General features: G+C 61.8%; 1 protein-coding gene across 1 annotated transcript in view; it reads right to left on the bottom strand.

Annotated features, from left to right (window-relative positions):
* Positions 1-2838: 2838 nt before the first annotated feature.
* Positions 2839-20323, bottom strand: part of LOC132387387 (protein PAT1 homolog 1-like) — a 39197-nt gene continuing 21712 nt past the window's right edge. Inside the window, exons 9-11 of the mRNA XM_059959761.1 lie at positions 5135-5230; positions 4669-4951; positions 2839-3063 (exon numbers count right to left, since the gene is read on the bottom strand). Coding sequence (XP_059815744.1) covers positions 2839-3063; positions 4669-4951; positions 5135-5230 — 604 coding nt within the window. The remainder of the gene's footprint in view (positions 3064-4668; positions 4952-5134; positions 5231-20323) is intronic.

Below are 20323 nucleotides of genomic sequence, written 5' to 3'. Positions count from 1 at the left end.
GTGAGTGTGGTCGTCGCTGAGGCTGTTCTGGGGCACCGGTGTGATGGCCGCCCCTCTCAAGCAGGAGATGAACCCCCCCCGCCACAGAGAGAGACGTCCTCGAGCGCTCCCCGCGAGTTGTCTGGCACAAGTTTCTCTTGGAGCCCCGCCGGGGGCCTGGGGCCTAGGGACGGCTCGCCCACTCGAGCGGCGCTCTGACACCGGCAACCGGAACACAAGACACGGAGTCACCGGATTCGCGCAGAGGGAGCTTCGCTCTCCCTCTCGAAGCGAGCGCGGAAACGGGCTCATCCTGGCCATTCCTGAGGTCAGGTTCTGCCGCGTGCAGGAAGCGGCGGGGCTGACCGGCGTGCGATTCCGTCCCCAATTCCAATGGGAAATCATCCGGGGGTACTCTGCTGCCCTCCCCAGCTTAGGTCGAAGTTCATGCTGTCCGTTGCCCGACCGTACCCGCGTGCGGTGGCCGGCCGGCGTGCCCGACGTCGATCGGTACTTCGTTGATCCCGGAGGAGATTCAGGGTCACAGTCGCATTACAAGTACACAGACGGGCGAATATTAGACGAGGAGCAGAAAGTGGGGAGAAATAAGTGACCTCGGGGGGGGGGGGGGGGTCATCACTTCCCCGGCTATACAGTCATAAAGCATCACGGCGCAGCAAGAGATCCTTTGGCCCATCTAGTCTGTGTCCAATCCCACTGACAGGCACTTGGTCCCATCCACGGATTCCCCTGCCCACCCACTCCATGGACACCTTTTCGTGCAAGGCCCCAGAGGTGGACCGACTCCGTAAGGAGCCTCACGGCCGAGGGTAAGGACTGTACTGGAGCTGGGGGATGAAACCGCTCGCCCTTCCCTCGACGGGGAGACCTCGGCCCCCGCAGATGGGGAGTAACCCCTCCGCCCACCCTGCGCTCACAGCTCGGCCCCCGCAGATGGGGAGTAACCCCTCCGCCCACCCTGCGCTCACAGCTCGGCCCCCGCAGATGGGGAGTAACCCCTCCGCCCACCCTGCGCTCACAGCTCGGCCCCCGCAGATGGGGAGTAACCCCTCCGCCCACCCTGCGCTCACAGCTCGGCCCCCGCAGATGGGGAGTAACCCCTCCGCCCACCCTGCGCTCACAGCTCGGCCCCCGCAGATGGGGAGTAAACCCCTCCGCCCACCCTGCGCTCACAGCTCGGCCCCCGCAGATGGGGAGTAACCCCTCCGCCCACCCTGCGCTCACAGCTCGGCCCCCGCAGATGGGGAGTAACCCCTCCGCCCACCCTGCGCTCACAGCTCGGCCCCCGCAGGTTCTCCGACAGGAGACGGCTGCCGTCGGCGGGGCCTGCGATGGAGGTGACGGCCCGCGGGAGAGAGCTCCCCCAGCCGGCCGCAATGCCGCTCCTATTTGGCGCGGCGCCGCTGTCTCAGTCTGTTACCGAAAGTGCTCCCCTGTTCGGCCAGAGGGCGAGAAACGTTGCCCGGAATCGCCAGGATTTCCCCCGGTGGAGTCCCTTGTCCTGCCGCGGCCTCCAGCGAGTCCGGTTTGACTCCTGTAACGGAGCCAGCCTTTCTAATCGGTGTACTGAACCTGTTGGCATCCCCCACGCCGTGTTGACGCCATTGCCCCAGCACACCACCGCAGGGAAGACTGTCCTGGCGACACGAGACTGGGAGAACATGTGAGGGAGAGGCCTGCGCACTCCAAAGGACCTCAGGAAGTAGAGGTGACTCTGGCCCTTCTTGTACACGGCCTCCGCTCGAGTCTCTCATCCGGGCGCGCCCCCAGACCTCACCACATCCCCGCCCTCCCCATCAGTACTAACAGGAGCAGTGCAGGCTTGGTCTTGCTGAAGCCCATCGCCACCTCCTTTGTCTGGCTGACGTTGAGCTGCAAATGATTCAGCTCGCACCGTTTGACAAAGTCCTCCACCGGGGTCCTGTATTCATCATCACGTCCTCTCTTTATGCACCCAAGTATTGCCGAGTCAGAGGGTTTCTGCAGGTGACGTGACTCACGGTTTCGGGAAATCCGGGCGGGGGAGTCTTTGAAGTGGGATCGGCCGCTTGGCCCGGGGCAGTTCCCCTCTCCCGACCTCGGGTCCGGTGGTGCCGGGCACAAGCTGGGCCTTCCTCGGCCGGCCGTGATGCCCTCCCCCTCGCTCTCCGCGTTGGGGGGGGGGGGGGGGGGGGCTCCTCACCATTGCGCAACTCATCCGCCGGGGCAGGCGTGCCTCCCCCCCCCCCGGTCTCACCCGGGAGTGGTGGGGGGGGGGGGGGGGAGGTGACGCCGGGCATCTGCCCCCGCGTGGCCGGTGGCGCCGCCCCTCTCCGAACACCCAACCGCGAAGCAACCATCCTCCGCTCCCACAAAACCTGCCACACACAATCTGGAAGACCGCCCCAGGTTAATAAAACATGGTTCGAAATGCAGGCGGTCGCCGAAGCTCGGGCCCCTTTGCCCACGAAGCTCAAGCGGGACGCAGAACCCCGACTGTCAGCGCAGGAGCCCCTCGGGTCCCCTCCCTCGCTCCCCATGACCGCGACGCCACACACGGCTCCGGGATGGGCAGTTAAATCGGCCGACGGCGCTACAAGATCGAGGCGGCCGACAGGGAGGGAGTCATCACCCTGAAACAGCGGCGTCAAGGAAACCCTGGATCAGTTGGACAATGAGGGGTCCCGTACGATCTGAGAATTCACCCGAGGCCCTCTCCCCACGGCGGATGCCGCCGAGAGCCTTTTCAAAGCCCACCAGATTGGCGTACGGTTGTCCCTGCCGTTCTACGGTGTTACGCGGCCTGAGGATCTGGTCTTCCACAGCCCCTGTTCCTCCTGAAGCCAGCTCGCTCCTTCCTCAAGCGCACGGCGACGGCACCTGTAACCCGTTGGGCGACGGTGTCGGAGAGGGTCTGGCCACAAGTGCCAGGCCATCACAGAGCAATTTTCCATCCATCTTCCGAGCCGGTCCATCTTTCCTGCCGTATCCGTCCCTCGTGCTTCCGCCCAGCTCCGTCTCCGGGAGGAGCAGCTCGGAGACCTCGGCCTCCACCCTGCCTCGTGCAGCCGGGTCCTGGGCTTCCTGTCAGATCACCGGCAGGTGGGAAGAGTGGGCTCCCTCACCTCCACCCCTCAACACAGGCGCCCCTCGGGGCTGTGTCCTAAGCCCCCTCCTCCACCCTCTGCACACCCATGACTGTGTCGCCACCCACAGCTCCAATCAGCTAATTAACAACACTGTTGATTGGCCTCATCTCAAATAATAATGAGGCAGCCGGCAGGGAGGGAGTCATCACCCTGACACAGTGTTGTCAAGGAAACCACCTCTCCCTCAATGTCGTAGAAACAAAGGAGCTGGTTGTGGATTACAGGGGGGATTGAGACAGGCTCGCCCCTATTGACATCAATGGATCTGGGATTGAGAGGGTGAACAGCTTTAAATTCCTCGACATAAATATCACTGAGGATCTCACGTGGTCTGTACATACCAGCTGTGGGGTGAAAAAGCACAACAGCGCCTCTTTCATCTCAGACGATTGAGGAAGTTTGGTTTGGGCCCCCAAACCCTAGGAACTTTCTACAGGGGCACAATTGAGAGCATCCTGACTGGCTGCATCACTGCCTGGTATGGGAACTGTACTTCCCTCAATCGCAGGACTCTGCAGAGAGTGGTGTGGACAGCCCAGTGCATCTGTAGATGTGAACTCCCCACTATTCAGTGACAGGTGTGTAAAAAGTCAGCAGAGGGGGGGCATGTCCTGACAGGTATATGTAGTTCACCACGGTGGACAGCCCAGCGCATCTGTAGATGTGAACCTCCCACTGCTCAGGATGTTTCAAGCCAAGTCGTCACTTTTTATTGTCATTCCGACCATAACTGCCCGTACAGTACACGGTAAAAATGAGACAGCGTTTATCAGGACCGTGGTGTTACATGACACAGTACAAAAACTAGACTGAACTATGTAAAAACAACTACACTAGACTACAGACCTACCCAGGACTGCATAAAGTGCACAAAACAGTGCGGGCATTACAATAAATAATAGACAAGACAATAGGCACAGGAGAGGCTCAGGGGCTACGCTCCCTCTAAGCTGTTTTACAGCCAGCGCACAAAGCGAATTAATGTGCGCGCGAAAGGTTAGCTACCTTAAATAATGTAGTAATCGATACTTCTTGAAAATTGTATTTTGTCTAAATGCTAAAATAGCTGAGTGGCTTAAATATGTACATCATTTTGTTGTGACCCTGAGCAGTTTTATGTCAAGTATTTCGCAAACTGCACCATGTGTGCTATCAGAGAACACACATATTCTTGTCACAGGGGAAGAAAATTTGCAGAACAGACAATTTTCACACACACTGACGACTAAAAATTAGAGAGAACATTGATCAGGGGTGGAGGGGGGGCAACTTTTAGTTTTGCACTGGGAGAGGCGGGCAGGCGGGTACGTGGAAGGAGCTGCTGGAGAACGAGGTTTAAGCTGAACCCTTAGAGCCGGTACGTAGGCCGGAAAAGTCGAGGGCAGGGTTCCCAGACCGGGACCCCACCGCCCACCCCCCTCGGTTAACGGTGGTGGGGGGGGGGGGGGTCCCCAGCATTTGAAAAAAAAAAACACGGTAAGGACCCCTGCCCCGGTTTAGAGGGTTACGAGCCCGAGGCTCGGGCACGCGGGAGCCTCACAGTCCTGGCTACCGGGTCGGCACCGGGTAGACGGGCCGAAGGGAGCCATCGCCCCTGATGCTCCCGGGACGCGGGCCGCAAGCCGGCCTCCACACCCACCGGGCCTACCTGGTAGTAGTAGTCGTCGAGGGAGGGGTCAGCGCTCTGCAGCTGCATCATCTGGATCTTGCTGACCCAGTCCTTCTCCCGCTGGCTCATCAGGTTGCTGTACGGGTCCCTGGGCTCCGGGTGGCAGCCCCTGCCGGGCCGCTCGCCTCCGGGGCCGCCCTGCCCCCGGGGGTGCCTGTGTGGGGGCGGGGGGGGGGGCAGAAGGAAACCCGTCAGGGTCGAGAGAGGAGATCGGAGGGCCCCTACCCAGCTCCCCCCCCCCCAATGGAGGTCTCCGCCGGAGCTTTCCCCTCCCCCAGGATCTGACCCAGACCCTCCGCCCCACCCCCCCCCCCCCCAGGGGTAGGGCCCCGCTTACCCCCTGGCGTTCTGCATCTGCAACCTCTGGCTGAGAAGGCGGCGGTGTTGGGGGTGGAGGTGGGTGGTGGCGGCACGGGCCATCGGCTGCGCGGACCTGCGGTGAGGACAGAGGTTCGCCCGTTAGCCCCGCTCCGCGTCCGGCCGGCCTCGCAGCCCCCCCCCCACCCCCCGGCCCGGTCCCCACCCTGCGGGGGGTGGGGGGGGCGCGGCTCATTCCTACTGCCCGGAGTTGTACCCGCCGTGGCCAGTTAGTTGAGAAACGGCAGCCGGTCTTCCCATCGGTGCCGGCTGTCAAACACCGTGGGCACGCGTGGGTGCTTTCGCTCTCCACCCCTAAGGCAAGGGGGCACACGACCAGCGGGGAGGTATGCCCCGCCCGCCCTTCTCACTAAGTCTGTCTGACCCGTAGCGTCCGGAACCCAGCGAACGTGAACGCCTGGCTTTACAGCTTGCAAACGAAGGAATGCCGGTGGAACGCAGCAGGCCGGGCAGCATCTATAAGGGAGAAGCACTGTCGACGTTTCGGGCCGAGACCCTTCGTCAGGACTATCTTTTGTTTCAGTCAGTCCTGACGAAGGGTCTCGGCCCGAAATGTCAACAGTACTGCTTCCTATAGATGTTGCCCGGCCTGCTGCGTTCCTCCAGCATTTTGTGCGCGTTGCCCGCTTTAAACTTGCATTTACCCCGAGAAAGAGTGCCACGACCGTGAAGCCCTGCACGGGCAGGTGAGTGCCTATGTGTGTACGAGCCAATCTTTTTCCCCCTACAAATCGGTTTTGGCTCAACCTTCCTGATTCTGGTAAGTGAAACTACACTGTACATACATTATTTCTACTTTATATAGGCTGTGTATTTATCATATCTGTTGGCACGTGGTCTAGTGGATAAGGCTTCGGTCCGGTGATCTGAAGGTGGCCGGTTCGAGCCTCGGCTGAGGCGGAGTGTTTGTGTCCTTGAGCAAGGCACTTAACCACACATTGCTCTGCGACGACACCGGTGCCAAGCTGCATGGGTCCTAATGCCCTTCCCTCGGACAACATCGGTGGCGTGGAGAGGGGAGACTTTCAGCTTGGGGCAACTGCCAGTCTCCCACACAACCCTGCCCGGGCCCGCGCCCTGGAGAAACCTTCCACAGGTGCAAATCCGCGGTCTCGCGAGACTAACAGATGCCTGTTAAAACTTATCATATCATTCCTGCTTTTACTGTAGGCTAGTGTTATTTTAGGTTTAAAGTTTTATTTGGTTTGATTTGGTAGGCTATTTTTTGGGTCTGGGAATGCACAAAAAATTTTCCCGTATAAATTATTGTTGACTGCTTCTTGGCTTTACGACTTTTCAGCTGACAAGCGGTTTCATAGCAACGCTCCACAGGTTGCCCCCCCCCCGCTATCCGATACCTTAGAACTCAGCTTGCTAACGGATGCACAAAATAGATCGACATAAAGGACAGATGCTCACAGGCACGTGTCTCAGCAATGCCGGCTAGAATGCGGTTCTGGGGAGGAGCCTGGCTGCTCGGGGCGTGCGCTGCCTTTTCTCGTAACAGTGAAAACAGGTACCTAATGAAGGTCTTTCGTAACACAGCGAGGTGTCATAAAGCGAACGTTCGAAAAACGGGGGGACGCCTGTATTCAGATTTGTAGCGCAGGTAACCTGGCAAACATTAACGCCTGGTTTCGTAGTTTGTAAATAGATGATTATTCGCAACCTCCCCTGCCGGACGTTCCCCCCCCCCCCCCACCCACCTGTACCTGCTTCCATGTTGCACCCACCCGCCGGTCCCGTTTCCCCACGCTGTTCCCGTATCGGCACGGGACAGGCACGGTCGTGAGCGCTTTGCGGCGCCCAGCTGTTAGATCGGGGTTCAATTCCCGCTGCCCGTGGGCCGTCGGGCTGACCTACCGGTCAGGGTTAGCGAGTTGCGGGCCAGGCTCCGTCGGCGCCCACCGCAGCCTTGGCTGATCAGGCCATGCAGCCCATCGAGCCTGCTCCGCCGTTCCATCACGGCCGATCCCGGACCCCACTCGACCCCCCCCCCCCCCCCCCCGTACACCTGCCGCCTCGCCATATCCTGACCCACCAGGAAATGATCGCTGTCCGCCTTAAAATACACCCACGGACTTGGCCTCCCCCTCCCCCCCGCGGCCTGCGGCAGACCATTCCTCAGATTCACCGCTCTCTGGCTAAAAAGAAATTCCTCCTGTTCTAAAGGGTCACCCCTCAATTTTGCCCTCTATTTCTGGATACCCTCACCAGAGGGAACATCCTCTCCACATCCACCCCGTCTGGTCCTTTCAACATTCGGCAGGCTTCAATGAGATCCCCTCGCATTCTTCTAAATTCGGGAGAGTCCAGGCCCAAAGCTGCCCAACGCTCCTCACATGTTAACCCCTTCATTCCCGGAATCATCCTCCCCCGGACTCAATACTCCCAAGTGCGGCCTGACTTCCGTCTTTTAAAGCCTCAGCTTGCTTCTCTATCCTATTCCCCGATGTAAATGAAAACATTGTATCTGCCTTCCTCACCGCAGGCTCAGCCTGCGAAGAACCTTCAGGGAGCCCCGCACGTGAACTCCCAAGTCCCGCTGCACCTCTGACCTTTGAACCTTCTCCCCATTGAGATAATAGTCCGCACTACCGTTCTGCTTATCAAAGCGCGTTTCCCCAGCACCGTACTCCGCCTGCACCTTGCTTGCCCATTCTTCCGATGGGTCAGAGTTCTGCTGCAATCGCCTTGCTTCCTCAGCACTGCCGACCCCTTCGCATCATCCGCAAACTTTGCCGCAGAGCCATCAATTCCACTGTCTGAATCTCGGACAGGCATGGCGAACAGCGGCGCTCTCAATACCGACCCCTGAGGGACACCGGCAGACAACCTGAAGAACGCCTTTGCTCGCACTCGCTGCCCCCCCCGCCCGTCAGCCGCTCCGCAGCTGGACACTTCACCGCCCTGCTCCATCGCCGGGCGCGGCGGCCCCAGCTCCCAACGCCCCGGAGATCAGCCACCCCTCCCGGGGCTCTCCGCGTCCCGCTGCCTCGGCAGAGCTCAGGACAGTCCCTCTCCCCCACCCTCCCGCCGGGCCTGGGCGACCGCGGTCGAAGCAGCCGGGCCGTCTCCGACATCGGCCGTCCCGGATCCCATTCCGCGGAGTTCTTTCTCCGCGGCTGCTGGGCGACCAGCCGAGTATTACAAAGACGTTCTGATTTTTTGGAAGATTCTCCGCGGAGAAGGGCACTGACGCGGACGCGCGCGCCTCTCTTGTCGGAGGGATCGAGTATTCCCAGCACCTCGCGCAGGAGGAACTCGGCAGTAACTGTGGAGAAGAGCGACCGGTCGACGTTTCGGGAGGAGAGCCTTTATCAGGACTGGAGGGGGGAGAAAAAAGAGATGAGGAGTCAAGAGAAAGAAGGCGGGGGGAGGGGAGGAGGAAGGACAAGGTGGTGTGTGATAGGTGAAACCCGGAGAGCGGGAGGAGGTGAAGTAAAGAACTGGGAAGTTGGTGGGTGAAAGAGATTCGGGGCTGGAGAAGGGGGAGTCTGATAGGAGAGGACAGAAGTCTGATAGGAGAGCTGGGAAGTGATTGGTGAACGAGATACAGGGCTGGAAAAGGGGGAGTCTGATAGGAGAGGACAGCAGTATGATAGAAGAGCTGGGAAGTGATTGGTGAACGAGATACAGGGCTGGAGAAGGGGGAGTCTGATAGGAGAGGACAGCAGTATGATAGAAGAGCTGGGAAGTGATTGGTGAACGAGATACAGGACTGGAGAAGGGGGAGTCTGATAGGAGAGGACAGAAGTCTGATAGGAGAGCTGGGAAGTGATTGGTGAACGAGATACAGGGCTGGAGAAGGGGGAGTCTGATAGGAGAGCTGGGAAGTGATTGGTGAACGAGATACAGGGCTGGAGAAGGGGGAGTCCGATAGGAGAGGACAGAAGTCCGATAGGAGAGCTGGAAAGTTGGTTGGTGAACGAGATACAGGGCTGGAGAAGGGGGAGTCCGATAGGAGAGACCAGAAGTCTGATAGGAGAGCTGGGAAGTTGGTTGGTGAACGAGATACAGGGCTGGAGAAGGGGGAGTCTGATGGGAGAGGACAGAAGTCTGATAGGAGAGCTGGGAAGTTGGTTGGTGAACGAGATACAGGGCTGGAGAAGGGGGAGCCTGATAGGAGAGGACAGAAGTCTGATAGGAGAGCTGGGAAGTTGGTGAACGAGATACAGGGCTGGAGAAGGGGGAGTCTGATAGGAGAGGACAGAAGTCTGATAGGAGACAGAAAAGTGGGGGGAAGATGAGGTGAGGCAAGGAAAATGGGATGGGGAGTAGAGAAGGGGCTGGGGGGGGGGGCGTTACTGGAAATTTGAGAAATCGAAGCTCACACCAGCAGGTCGGAGGGTATCCAGACGGAATATGAGGTGTCGTTCCTCCAACCTGAGTGTGGCCCCATCCCGACAGTGGTGGAGGTTGTGGATGGACTTATCAGAGTGGGAACGGGAAGCTGAATTAAAAGAGGTGTTCCATGAGTATTTTCAAAATTCCCGCTTAGTTTAAAGGTCCATCCCTTTTTATTTCTTCTGCGTATAAATCCCAGCTTCTTTTGGTTAAGATTAAGATTGGTTAAGATTTGGTTAAGATCTGATGTGTAAACATATAGTCGCACAGGTAGTAGGCAATATACCTTCTTTTTCTAAATACAGCAGAATGAGGGCTTGAGAGGGGCAGAGTGAGGGCTTGCGAGGGGCAGAGAGAGGGCTTGAGAGGGGCAGAGTGAGGGCTTGAGAGGGGCAGAGTGAGGGCTTGCGAGGGGCAGAGTGAGGGCTTGAGAGGGGCAGAGTGAGGGCTTGCGAGGGGCAGAGAGGGCTTGCGAGGGGCAGAGAGAGGGCTTGCGAGGGGCAGAGAGGGTTTGCGAGGGGCAGAGAGAGGGTTTGCGAGGGGCAGAGTGAGGGTTTGCGAGGGGCAGAGTGAGGGTTTGCGAGGGGCAGAGTGAGGGTTTGCGAGGGGCAGAGAGAGGGTTTGCGAGGGGCAGAGAGAGGGTTTGCGAGGGGCAGAGAGAGGGCTTGCGAGGGGCAGAGAGAGGGCTTGCGAGGGGCAGTGAGGGTTTGCGAGGGGCAGAGTGAGGGTTTGCGAGGGGCAGTGAGGGTTTGCGAGGGGCAGAGTGAGGGTTTGCGAGGGGCAGAGAGAGGGTTTGCGAGGGGCAGAGAGAGGGTTTGCGAGGGGCAGAGAGGGCTTGCGAGGGGCAGAGAGAGGGCTTGAGAGGGGCAGAGTGAGGGCTTGCGAGGGGCAGAGTGAGGGCTTGCGAGGGGCAGAATGAGGGCTTGCGAGGGGCAGAGAGAGGGTTTGCGAGGGGCAGAGAGAGGGCTTGAGAGGGGCAGAGTGAGGGCTTGCGAGGGGCAGAGTGAGGGATGGCGAGGGGCAGAGTGAGGGCTTGCGAGGGGCAGAGTGAGGGCTTGCGAGGGGCAGAGTGAGGGTTTGCGAGGGGCAGAGTGAGGGTTTGCGAGGGGCAGAGAGAGGGCTTGCGAGGGGCAGAGTGAGGGCTTGCGAGGGGCAGAGGGTTTGCGAGGGGCAGAGTGAGGGTTTGCGAGGGGCAGAGTGAGGGTTTGCGAGGGGCAGAGAGAGGGTTTGCGAGGGGCAGAGAGAGGGTTTGCGAGGGGCAGAGAGAGGGTTTGCGAGGGGCAGAGAGAGGGTTTGCGAGGGGCAGAGAGAGGGCTTGCGAGGGGCAGAGTGAGGGTTTGCGAGGGGCAGAGTGAGGGTTTGCGAGGGGCAGAGTGAGGGTTTGCGAGGGGCAGTGAGGGTTTGCGAGGGGCAGTGATTGTTTGCGAGGGGCAGAGAGGGTTTGCGAGGGGCAGAGAGGGTTTGCGAGGGGCAGAGAGGGTTTGCGAGGGGCAGAGAGGGTTTGCGAGGGGCAGAGAGGGCTTGCGAGGGGCAGAGGGCTTGAGAGGGGCAGAGTGAGGGCTTGCGAGGGGCAGAGTGAGGGCTTGCGAGGGGCAGAGTGTTTGCGAGGGGCAGAGTGTTTGCGAGGGGCAGAGTGAGGGTTTGCGAGGGGCAGAGTGAGGGTTTGCGAGGGGCAGAGTGAGGGTTTGCGAGGGGCAGAGTGAGGGTTTGCGAGGGGCAGAGTGAGGGTTTGCGAGGGGCAGAGAGAGGGTTTGCGAGGGGCAGAGAGAGGGTTTGCGAGGGGCAGAGAGAGGGTTTGCGAGGGGCAGAGAGAGGGTTTGCGAGGGGCAGAGAGGGCTTGCGAGGGGCAGAGAGAGGGCTTGAGAGGGGCAGAGGGCTTGCGAGGGGCAGAGAGAGGGCTTGCGAGGGGCAGAGTGAGGGCTTGCGAGGGGCAGAGTGAGGGTTTGCGAGGGGCAGAGTGAGGGTTTGCGAGGGGCAGAGTGAGGGTTTGCGAGGGGCAGTGAGGGTTTGCGAGGGGCAGTGAGGGTTTGCGAGGGGCAGAGTGAGGGTTTGCGAGGGGCAGAGTGAGGGTTTGCGAGGGGCAGAGTGAGGGTTTGCGAGGGGCAGAGTGAGGGTTTGCGAGGGGCAGAGTGTTTGCGAGGGGCAGAGTGTTTGCGAGGGGCAGAGTGAGGGCTTGCGAGGGGCAGAGTGAGGGCTTGCGAGGGGCAGAGTGAGGGTTTGCGAGGGGCAGAGTGAGGGTTTGCGAGGGGCAGAGTGAGGGTTTGCGAGGGGCAGAGTGAGGGTTTGCGAGGGGCAGAGTGAGGGTTTGCGAGGGGCAGAGTGAGGGTTTGCGAGGGGCAGAGTGAGGGCTTGCGAGGGGCAGAGTGAGGGCTTGCGAGGGGCAGAGTGAGGGCTTGCGAGGGGCAGAGTGAGGGCTTGCGAGGGGCAGAGTGAGGGCTTGCGAGGGGCAGAGTGAGGGCTTGCGAGGGGCAGAGTGAGGGCTTGCGAGGGGCAGAGAGAGGGCCTGCGAGGGGCAGAGAGAGGGCCTGCGAGGGGCAGAGTGAGGGTTTGCGAGGGGCAGAGTGAGGGTTTGCGAGGGGCAGAGTGAGTGTTTGCGAGGGGCAGAGTGAGGGTTTGCGAGGGGCAGAGTGAGGGTTTGCGAGGGGCAGAGAGAGGGTTTGCGAGGGGCAGAGTGAGGGTTTTCGAGGGGCAGAGAGAGGGTTTGCGAGGGGCAGAGTGAGGGTTTGCGAGGGGCAGAGAGAGGGTTTGCGAGGGGCAGAGAGAGGGTTTGCGAGGGGCAGAGAGAGGGTTTGCGAGGGGCAGAGAGAGGGTTTGCGAGGGGCAGAGGGTTTTCGAGGGGCAGAGAGAGGGCTTGCGAGGGGCAGAGAGAGGGCTTGCGAGGGGCAGAGTGAGGGCTTGCGAGGGGCAGAGTGAGGGCTTGCGAGGGGCAGAGAGAGGGCTTGCGAGGGGCAGAGAGAGGGCTTGCGAGGGGCAGAGTGAGGGTTTGCGAGGGGCAGAGTGAGGGTTTGCGAGGGGCAGAGAGAGGGTTTGCGAGGGGCAGAGTGAGGGTTTGCGAGGGGCAGAGAGAGGGTTTGCGAGGGGCAGAGTGAGGGTTTGCGAGGGGCAGAGTGTTTGCGAGGGGCAGAGTGAGGGTTTGCGAGGGGCAGAGAGAGGGTTTGCGAGGGGCAGAGAGAGGGTTTGCGAGGGGCAGAGAGAGGGTTTGCGAGGGGCAGAGAGAGGGTTTGCGAGGGGCAGAGTGAGGGTTTGCGAGGGGCAGAGTGAGGGTTTGCGAGGGGCAGAGAGAGGGTTTGCGAGGGGCAGAGTGTTTGCGAGGGGCAGAGTGAGGGTTTGCGAGGGGCAGAGAGAGGGTTTGCGAGGGGCAGAGAGAGGGTTTGCGAGGGGCAGAGAGAGGGTTTGCGAGGGGCAGAGAGAGGGTTTGCGAGGGGCAGAGAGAGGGTTTGCGAGGGGCAGAGAGAGGGTTTGCGAGGGGCAGAGAGAGGGTTTGCGAGGGGCAGAGAGAGGGTTTGCGAGGGGCAGAGAGAGGGTTTGCGAGGGGCAGAGTGAGGGTTTGCGAGGGGCAGAGGGTTTTCGAGGGGCAGAGAGAGGGCTTGCGAGGGGCAGAGAGAGGGCTTGCGAGGGGCAGAGAGTGGGCTTGCGAGGGGCAGAGTGAGGGCTTGCGAGGGGCAGAGTGAGGGTTTGCGAGGGGCAGAGTGAGGGTTTGCGAGGGGCAGAGTGAGAGTTTGCGAGGGGCAGAGTGAGGGTTTGCGAGGGGCAGAGTGAGGGCTTGCGAGGGGCAGAGTGAGGGCTTGCGAGGGGCAGAGTGAGGGCTTGCGAGGGGCAGAGAGAGGGCTTGCGAGGGGCAGAGAGAGGGCTTGCGAGGGGCAGAGTGAGGGTTTGCGAGGGGCAGAGTGAGGGTTTGCGAGGGGCAGAGAGAGGGTTTGCGAGGGGCAGAGTGAGGGTTTGCGAGGGGCAGAGTGTTTGCGAGGGGCAGAGTGTTTGCGAGGGGCAGAGTGAGGGTTTGCGAGGGGCAGAGGGTTTGCGAGGGGCAGAGAGAGGGTTTGCGAGGGGCAGAGTGAGGGTTTGCGAGGGGCAGAGTGAGGGTTTGCGAGGGGCAGAGTGAGGGTTTGCGAGGGGCAGAGTGAGAGTTTGCGAGGGGCAGAGTGAGGGTTTGCGAGGGGCAGAGTGAGAGTTTGCGAGGGGCAGAGTGAGGGTTTGCGAGGGGCAGAGTGAGGGCTTGCGAGGGGCAGAGTGAGGGCTTGCGAGGGGCAGAGTGAGGGCTTGCGAGGGGCAGAGAGAGGGCTTGCGAGGGGCAGAGAGAGGGCTTGCGAGGGGCAGAGAGAGGGCTTGCGAGGGGCAGAGTGAGGGTTTGCGAGGGGCAGAGGGTTTGCGAGGGGCAGAGAGAGGGTTTGCGAGGGGCAGAGTGAGGGTTTGCGAGGGGCAGAGAGAGGGTTTGCGAGGGGCAGAGTGAGGGTTTGCGAGGGGCAGAGTGTTTGCGAGGGGCAGAGTGTTTGCGAGGGGCAGAGTGAGGGTTTGCGAGGGGCAGAGGGTTTGCGAGGGGCAGAGAGAGGGTTTGCGAGGGGCAGAGTGAGGGTTTGCGAGGGGCAGAGTGAGGGTTTGCGAGGGGCAGAGTGAGGGTTTGCGAGGGGCAGAGTGAGGGTTTGCGAGGGGCAGAGTGAGAGTTTGCGAGGGGCAGAGTGAGGGTTTGCGAGGGGCAGAGTGAGAGTTTGCGAGGGGCAGAGTGAGAGTTTGCGAGGGGCAGAGTGAGGGCTTGCGAGGGGCAGAGTGAGGGCTTGCGAGGGGCAGAGTGAGGGCTTGCGAGGGGCAGAGAGAGGGCTTGCGAGGGGCAGAGAGAGGGCTTGCGAGGGGCAGAGTGAGGGTTTGCGAGGGGCAGAGGGTTTGCGAGGGGCAGAGAGAGGGTTTGCGAGGGGCAGAGTGAGGGTTTGCGAGGGGCAGAGTGAGGGTTTGCGAGGGGCAGAGTGAGGGTTTGCGAGGGGCAGAGTGAGAGTTTGCGAGGGGCAGAGTGAGGGTTTGCGAGGGGCAGAGTGAGAGTTTGCGAGGGGCAGAGTGAGGGTTTGCGAGGGGCAGAGTGAGGGTTTGCAAGGGGCAGAGTGAGGGCTTGCGAGGGGCAGAGTGAGGGCTTGCGAGGGGCAGAGTGAGGGCTTGCGAGGGGCAGAGAGAGGGCTTGCGAGGGGCAGAGAGAGGGCTTGCGAGGGGCAGAGAGAGGGCTTGCGAGGGGCAGAGTGAGGGTTTGCGAGGGGCAGAGGGTTTGCGAGGGGCAGAGAGAGGGTTTGCGAGGGGCAGAGTGAGGGTTTGCGAGGGGCAGAGAGAGGGTTTGCGAGGGGCAGAGTGAGGGTTTGCGAGGGGCAGAGTGTTTGCGAGGGGCAGAGTGTTTGCGAGGGGCAGAGTGAGGGTTTGCGAGGGGCAGAGGGTTTGCGAGGGGCAGAGAGAGGGTTTGCGAGGGGCAGAGTGAGGGTTTGCGAGGGGCAGAGTGAGGGTTTGCGAGGGGCAGAGTGAGGGTTTGCGAGGGGCAGAGTGAGAGTTTGCGAGGGGCAGAGTGAGGGTTTGCGAGGGGCAGAGTGAGAGTTTGCGAGGGGCAGAGTGAGAGTTTGCGAGGGGCAGAGTGAGGGCTTGCGAGGGGCAGAGTGAGGGCTTGCGAGGGGCAGAGTGAGGGCTTGCGAGGGGCAGAGAGAGGGCTTGCGAGGGGCAGAGAGAGGGCTTGCGAGGGGCAGAGTGAGGGTTTGCGAGGGGCAGAGTGAGGGTTTGCGAGGGGCAGAGAGAGGGTTTGCGAGGGGCAGAGTGAGGGTTTGCGAGGGGCAGAGTGTTTGCGAGGGGCAGAGTGTTTGCGAGGGGCAGAGTGAGGGTTTGCGAGGGGCAGAGGGTTTGCGAGGGGCAGAGAGAGGGTTTGCGAGGGGCAGAGTGAGGGTTTGCGAGGGGCAGAGTGAGGGTTTGCGAGGGGCAGAGTGAGGGTTTGCGAGGGGCAGAGTGTTTGCGAGGGGCAGAGTGAGGGTTTGCGAGGGGCAGAGAGAGGGTTTGCGAGGGGCAGAGAGAGGGTTTGCGAGGGGCAGAGTGAGGGTTTGCGAGGGGCAGAGAGAGGGTTTGCGAGGGGCAGAGTGAGGGTTTGCGAGGGGCAGAGAGAGGGTTTGTGAGGGGCAGAGAGAGGGTTTGCGAGGGGCAGAGAGAGGGTTTGCGAGGGGCAGAGAGAGGGTTTGCGAGGGGCAGAGTGTTTGCGAGGGGCAGAGTGTTTGCGAGGGGCAGAGTGAGGGTTTGCGAGGGGCAGAGTGTTTGCGAGGGGCAGAGTGAGGGTTTGCGAGGGGCAGAGAGAGGGTTTGCGAGGGGCAGAGAGAGGGTTTGCGAGGGGCAGAGTGAGGGTTTGCGAGGGGCAGAGAGAGGGTTTGCGAGGGGCAGAGTGTTTGCGAGGGGCAGAGTGTTTGCGAGGGGCAGAGAGAGGGTTTGCGAGGGGCAGAGAGAGGGTTTGCGAGGGGCAGAGTGAGGGTTTGCGAGGGGCAGAGAGAGGGTTTGCGAGGGGCAGAGTGAGGGTTTGCGAGGGGCAGAGAGAGGGTTTGTGAGGGGCAGAGAGAGGGTTTGCGAGGGGCAGAGAGAGGGTTTGCGAGGGGCAGAGAGAGGGTTTGCGAGGGGCAGAGAGAGGGCTTGCGAGGGGCAGAGTGTTTGCGAGGGGCAGAGTGTTTGCGAGGGGCAGAGTGAGGGTTTGCGAGGGGCAGAGTGAGGGTTTGCGAGGGGCAGAGTGAGGGTTTGCGAGGGGCAGAGTGAGGGCTTGCGAGGGGCAGAGTGAGGGCTTGCGAGGGGCAGAGTGAGGGCTTGCGAGGGGCAGAGAGAGGGCTTGCGAGGGGCAGAGTGAGGGTTTGCGAGGGGCAGAGTGAGGGTTTGCGAGGGGCAGACTGAGGGTTTGCGAGGGGCAGACTGAGGGTTTGCGAGGGGCAGACTGAGGGTTTGCGCGGGGCAGAGTGAGGGTTTGCGAGGGGCAGAGTGAGGGTTTGCGAGGGGCAGAGTGAGGGTTTGCGAGGGGCAGAGAGAGGGTTTGCGAGGGGCAGAGAGTGGGTTTGCGAGGGGCAGAGAGAGGGTTTGCGAGGGGCAGAGTGAGCGTTTGCGAGGGGCAGAGAGAGGGTTTGCGAGGGGCAGAGAGAGGGTTTGCGAGGGGCAGAGAGAGGGATTGCGAGGGGCAGAGTGAGGGTTTGTGAGGGGCAGAGAGAGGGTTTGGGAGGGGCAGAGAGAGGGTTTGGGAGGGGCAGAGAGAGGGTTTGGGAGGGGCAGAGAGAGGGCTTGCGAGGGGCAGAGTGAGGGCTTGCGAGGGGCAGAGTGAGGGCTTGCGAGGGGCAGAGTGAGGGCTTGCGAGGGGCAGAGAGAGGGCTTGCGAGGGGCAGAGAGAGGGCTTGCGAGGGGCAGAGTGAGGGATTGCGAGGGGCAGAGTGAGGGTTTGCGAGGGGCAGAATGAGGGTTTGCGAGGGGCAGAATGAGGGTTTGCGAGGGGCAGAGGGTTTGCGAGGGGCAGAGGGTTTGCGAGGGGCAGAGTGAGGGTTTGCGAGGGGCAGAGTGAGGGTTTGCGAGGGGCAGAGAGAGGGTTTGGGAGGGGCAGAGTGAGGGTTTTCGAGGGGCAGAGAGAGGGTTTGCGAGGGGCAGAGTGAGGGTTTGCGAGGGGCAGAGAGAGGGTTTGCGAGGGGCAGAGAGAGGGTTTGCGAGGGGCAGAGAGAGGGTTTGCGAGGGGCAGAGTGAGCATTTGCGAGGGGCAGAGAGAGGGTTTGCGAGGGGCAGAGAGAGGGTTTGCGAGGGGCAGAGAGAGGGTTTGCGAGGGGCAGAGTGAGGGTTTGCGAGGGGCAGAGAGAGGGTTTGGGAGGGGCAGAGAGAGGGCTTGGGAGGGGCAGAGAGAGGGCTTGCGAGGGGCAGAGAGAGGGCTTGCGAGGGGCAGAGAGAGGGCTTGCGAGGGGCAGAGAGAGGGCTTGCGAGGGGCAGAGTGAGGGCTTGCGAGGGGCAGAGTGAGGGTTTGCGAGGGGCAGAGTGAGGGTTTGCGAGGGGCAGAGTGAGGGTTTGCGAGGGGCAGAGTGAGGGCTTGCGAGGGGCAGAGTGAGGGCTTGCGAGGGGCAGAGTGAGGGCTTGCGAGGGGCAGAGTGAGGGCTTGCGAGGGGCAGAGAGAGGGCTTGCGAGGGGCAGAGTGAGGGTTTGCGAGGGGCAGAGTGAGGGTTTGCGAGGGGCAGAGTGAGGGTTTGCGAGGGGCAGAGTGAGGGTTTGCGAGGGGCAGAGTGAGGGTTTGCGAGGGGCAGAGTGTTTGCGAGGGGCAGAGTGAGGGTTTGCGAGGGGCAGAGTGAGGGTTTGCGAGGGGCAGAGAGAGGGTTTGCGAGGGGCAGAGTGAGGGTTTGCGAGGGGCAGAGTGTTTGCGAGGGGCAGAGTGTTTGCGAGGGGCAGAGTGAGGGTTTGCGAGGGGCAGAGGGTTTGCGAGGGGCAGAGAGAGGGTTTGCGAGGGGCAGAGTGAGGGTTTGCGAGGGGCAGAGTGAGGGTTTGCGAGGGGCAGAGTGAGGGTTTGCGAGGGGCAGAGTGAGGGTTTGCGAGGGGCAGAGAGAGGGTTTGCGAGGGGCAGAGTGTTTGCGAGGGGCAGAGTGAGGGTTTGCGAGGGGCAGAGAGAGGGTTTGCGAGGGGCAGAGAGAGGGTTTGCGAGGGGCAGAGTGAGGGTTTGCGAGGGGCAGAGAGAGGGTTTGCGAGGGGCAGAGTGAGGGTTTGCGAGGGGCAGAGAGAGGGTTTGCGAGGGGCAGAGAGAGGGTTTGCGAGGGGCAGAGAGAGGGTTTGCGAGGGGCAGAGAGAGGGTTTGCGAGGGGCAGAGAGAGGGCTTGCGAGGGGCAGAGTGTTTGCGAGGGGCAGAGTGTTTGCGAGGGGCAGAGTGAGGGTTTGCGAGGGGCAGAGTGTTTGCGAGGGGCAGAGAGAGGGTTTGCGAGGGGCAGAGAGAGGGTTTGCGAGGGGCAGAGAGAGGGTTTGCGAGGGGCAGAGAGAGGGTTTGCGAGGGGCAGAGAGAGGATTTGCGAGGGTCAGAGAGAGGGTTTGGGAGGGGCAGAGAGAGGGCTTGCGAGGGGCAGAGTGAGGGCTTGCGAGGGGCAGAGTGAGGGTTTGCGAGGGGCAGAGTGAGGGTTTGCGAGGGGCAGAGTGAGGGTTTGCGAGGGGCAGAGTGAGGGTTTGTGAGGGGCAGAGTGAGGGCTTGCGAGGGGCAGAGTGAGGGCTTGCGAGGGGCAGAGTGAGGGCTTGCGAGGGGCAGAGAGAGGGCTTGCGAGGGGCAGAGTGAGGGTTTGCGAGGGGCAGAGTGAGGGTTTGCGAGGGGCAGAGTGAGGGTTTGCGAGGGGCAGAGTGAGGGTTTGCGAGGGGCAGAGTGTTTGCAAGGGGCAGAGTGAGGGTTTGCGAGGGGCAGAGTGAGGGTTTGCGAGGGGCAGAGAGAGGGTTTGCGAGGGGCAGAGTGAGGGTTTGCGAGGGGCAGAGTGAGGGTTTGCGAGGGGCAGAGTGTTTGCGAGGGGCAGAGTGAGGGTTTGCGAGGGGCAGAGTGAGGGCTTGCGAGGGGCAGAGTGAGGGCTTGCGAGGGGCAGAGAGAGAGCTTGCGAGGGGCAGAGAGAGGGCTTGCGAGGAGCAGAGTGAGGGTTTGCGAGGGGCAGAGTGAGGGTTTGCGAGGGGCAGAGAGAGGGTTTGCGAGGGGCAGAGTGAGGGTTTGCGAGGGGCAGAGTGAGGGTTTGCGAGGGGCAGAGAGAGGGTTTGCGAGGGGCAGAGTGAGGGTTTGCGAGGGGCAGAGTGAGGGTTTGCGAGGGGCAGAATGAGGGTTTGCAAGGGGCAGAGAGAGGGTTTGCGAGGAGCAGAGAGAGGGTTTGCGAGGGGCAGAGAGAGGGTTTGCGAGGGGCAGAGTGAGGGTTTGCGAGGGACAGAGTGTTTGCGAGGGGCAGAGTGAGGGTTTGCGAGGGGCAGAGAGAGGGTTTGCGAGGGGCAGAGTGTTTGCGAGGGGCAGAGTGAGGGTTTGCGAGGGGCAGAGAGAGGGTTTGCGAGGGGCAGAGAGAGGGTTTGCGAGGGGCAGAGAGAGGGTTTGCGAGGGGCAGAGAGAGGGTTTGCGAGGGGCAGAGTGAGGGTTTGCGAGGGGCAGAGAGAGGGTTTGCGAGGGGCAGAGTGAGGGTTTGCGAGGGGCAGAGAGAGGGTTTGTGAGGGGCAGAGGGTTTGCGAGGGGCAGAGAGAGGGTTTGCGAGGGGCAGAGAGAGGGCTTGCGAGGGGCAGAGTGTTTGCGAGGGGCAGAGTGAGTGCTTGCGAGGGGCAGAGTGAGGGTTTGCGAGGGGCAGAGTGTTTGCGAGGGGCAGAGTGAGGGCTTGCGAGGGGCAGAGTGAGGGCTTGCGAGGGGCAGAGTGAGGGCTTGCGAGGGGCAGAGTGAGGGCTTGCGAGGGGCAGAGGGAGGGCTTGCGAGGGGCAGAGAGAGGGCTTGCGAGGGGCAGAGTGAGGGTTTGCGAGGGGCAGAGTGAGGGTTTGCGAGGGGCAGAGTGAGGGTTTGCGAGGGGCAGAGTGAGGGTTTGCGAGGGGCAGAGTGAGGGTTTGCGCGGGGCAGAGTGAGGGTTTGCGAGGGGCAGAGTGAGGGTTTGCGAGGGGCAGAGTGTTTGCGAGGGGCAGAGTGAGGGTTTGCGAGGGGCAGAGGGTTTGTGAGGGGCAGAGTGAGGGTTTTCGAGGGGCAGAGAGAGGGTTTGCGAGGGGCAGAGTGAGGGTTTGCGAGGGGCAGAGAGAGGGTTTGCGAGGGGCAGAGAGAGGGTTTGCGAGGGGCAGAGTGTTTGCGAGGGGCAGAGTGAGGGTTTGCGAGGGGCAGAGA

Source organism: Hypanus sabinus, unplaced genomic scaffold, assembly GCF_030144855.1.
Source record: "Hypanus sabinus isolate sHypSab1 unplaced genomic scaffold, sHypSab1.hap1 scaffold_1800, whole genome shotgun sequence".
Lineage (NCBI taxonomy): Eukaryota > Metazoa > Chordata > Chondrichthyes > Myliobatiformes > Dasyatidae > Hypanus > Hypanus sabinus.
This window is presented reverse-complemented; position numbering and strand designations above follow the sequence as displayed.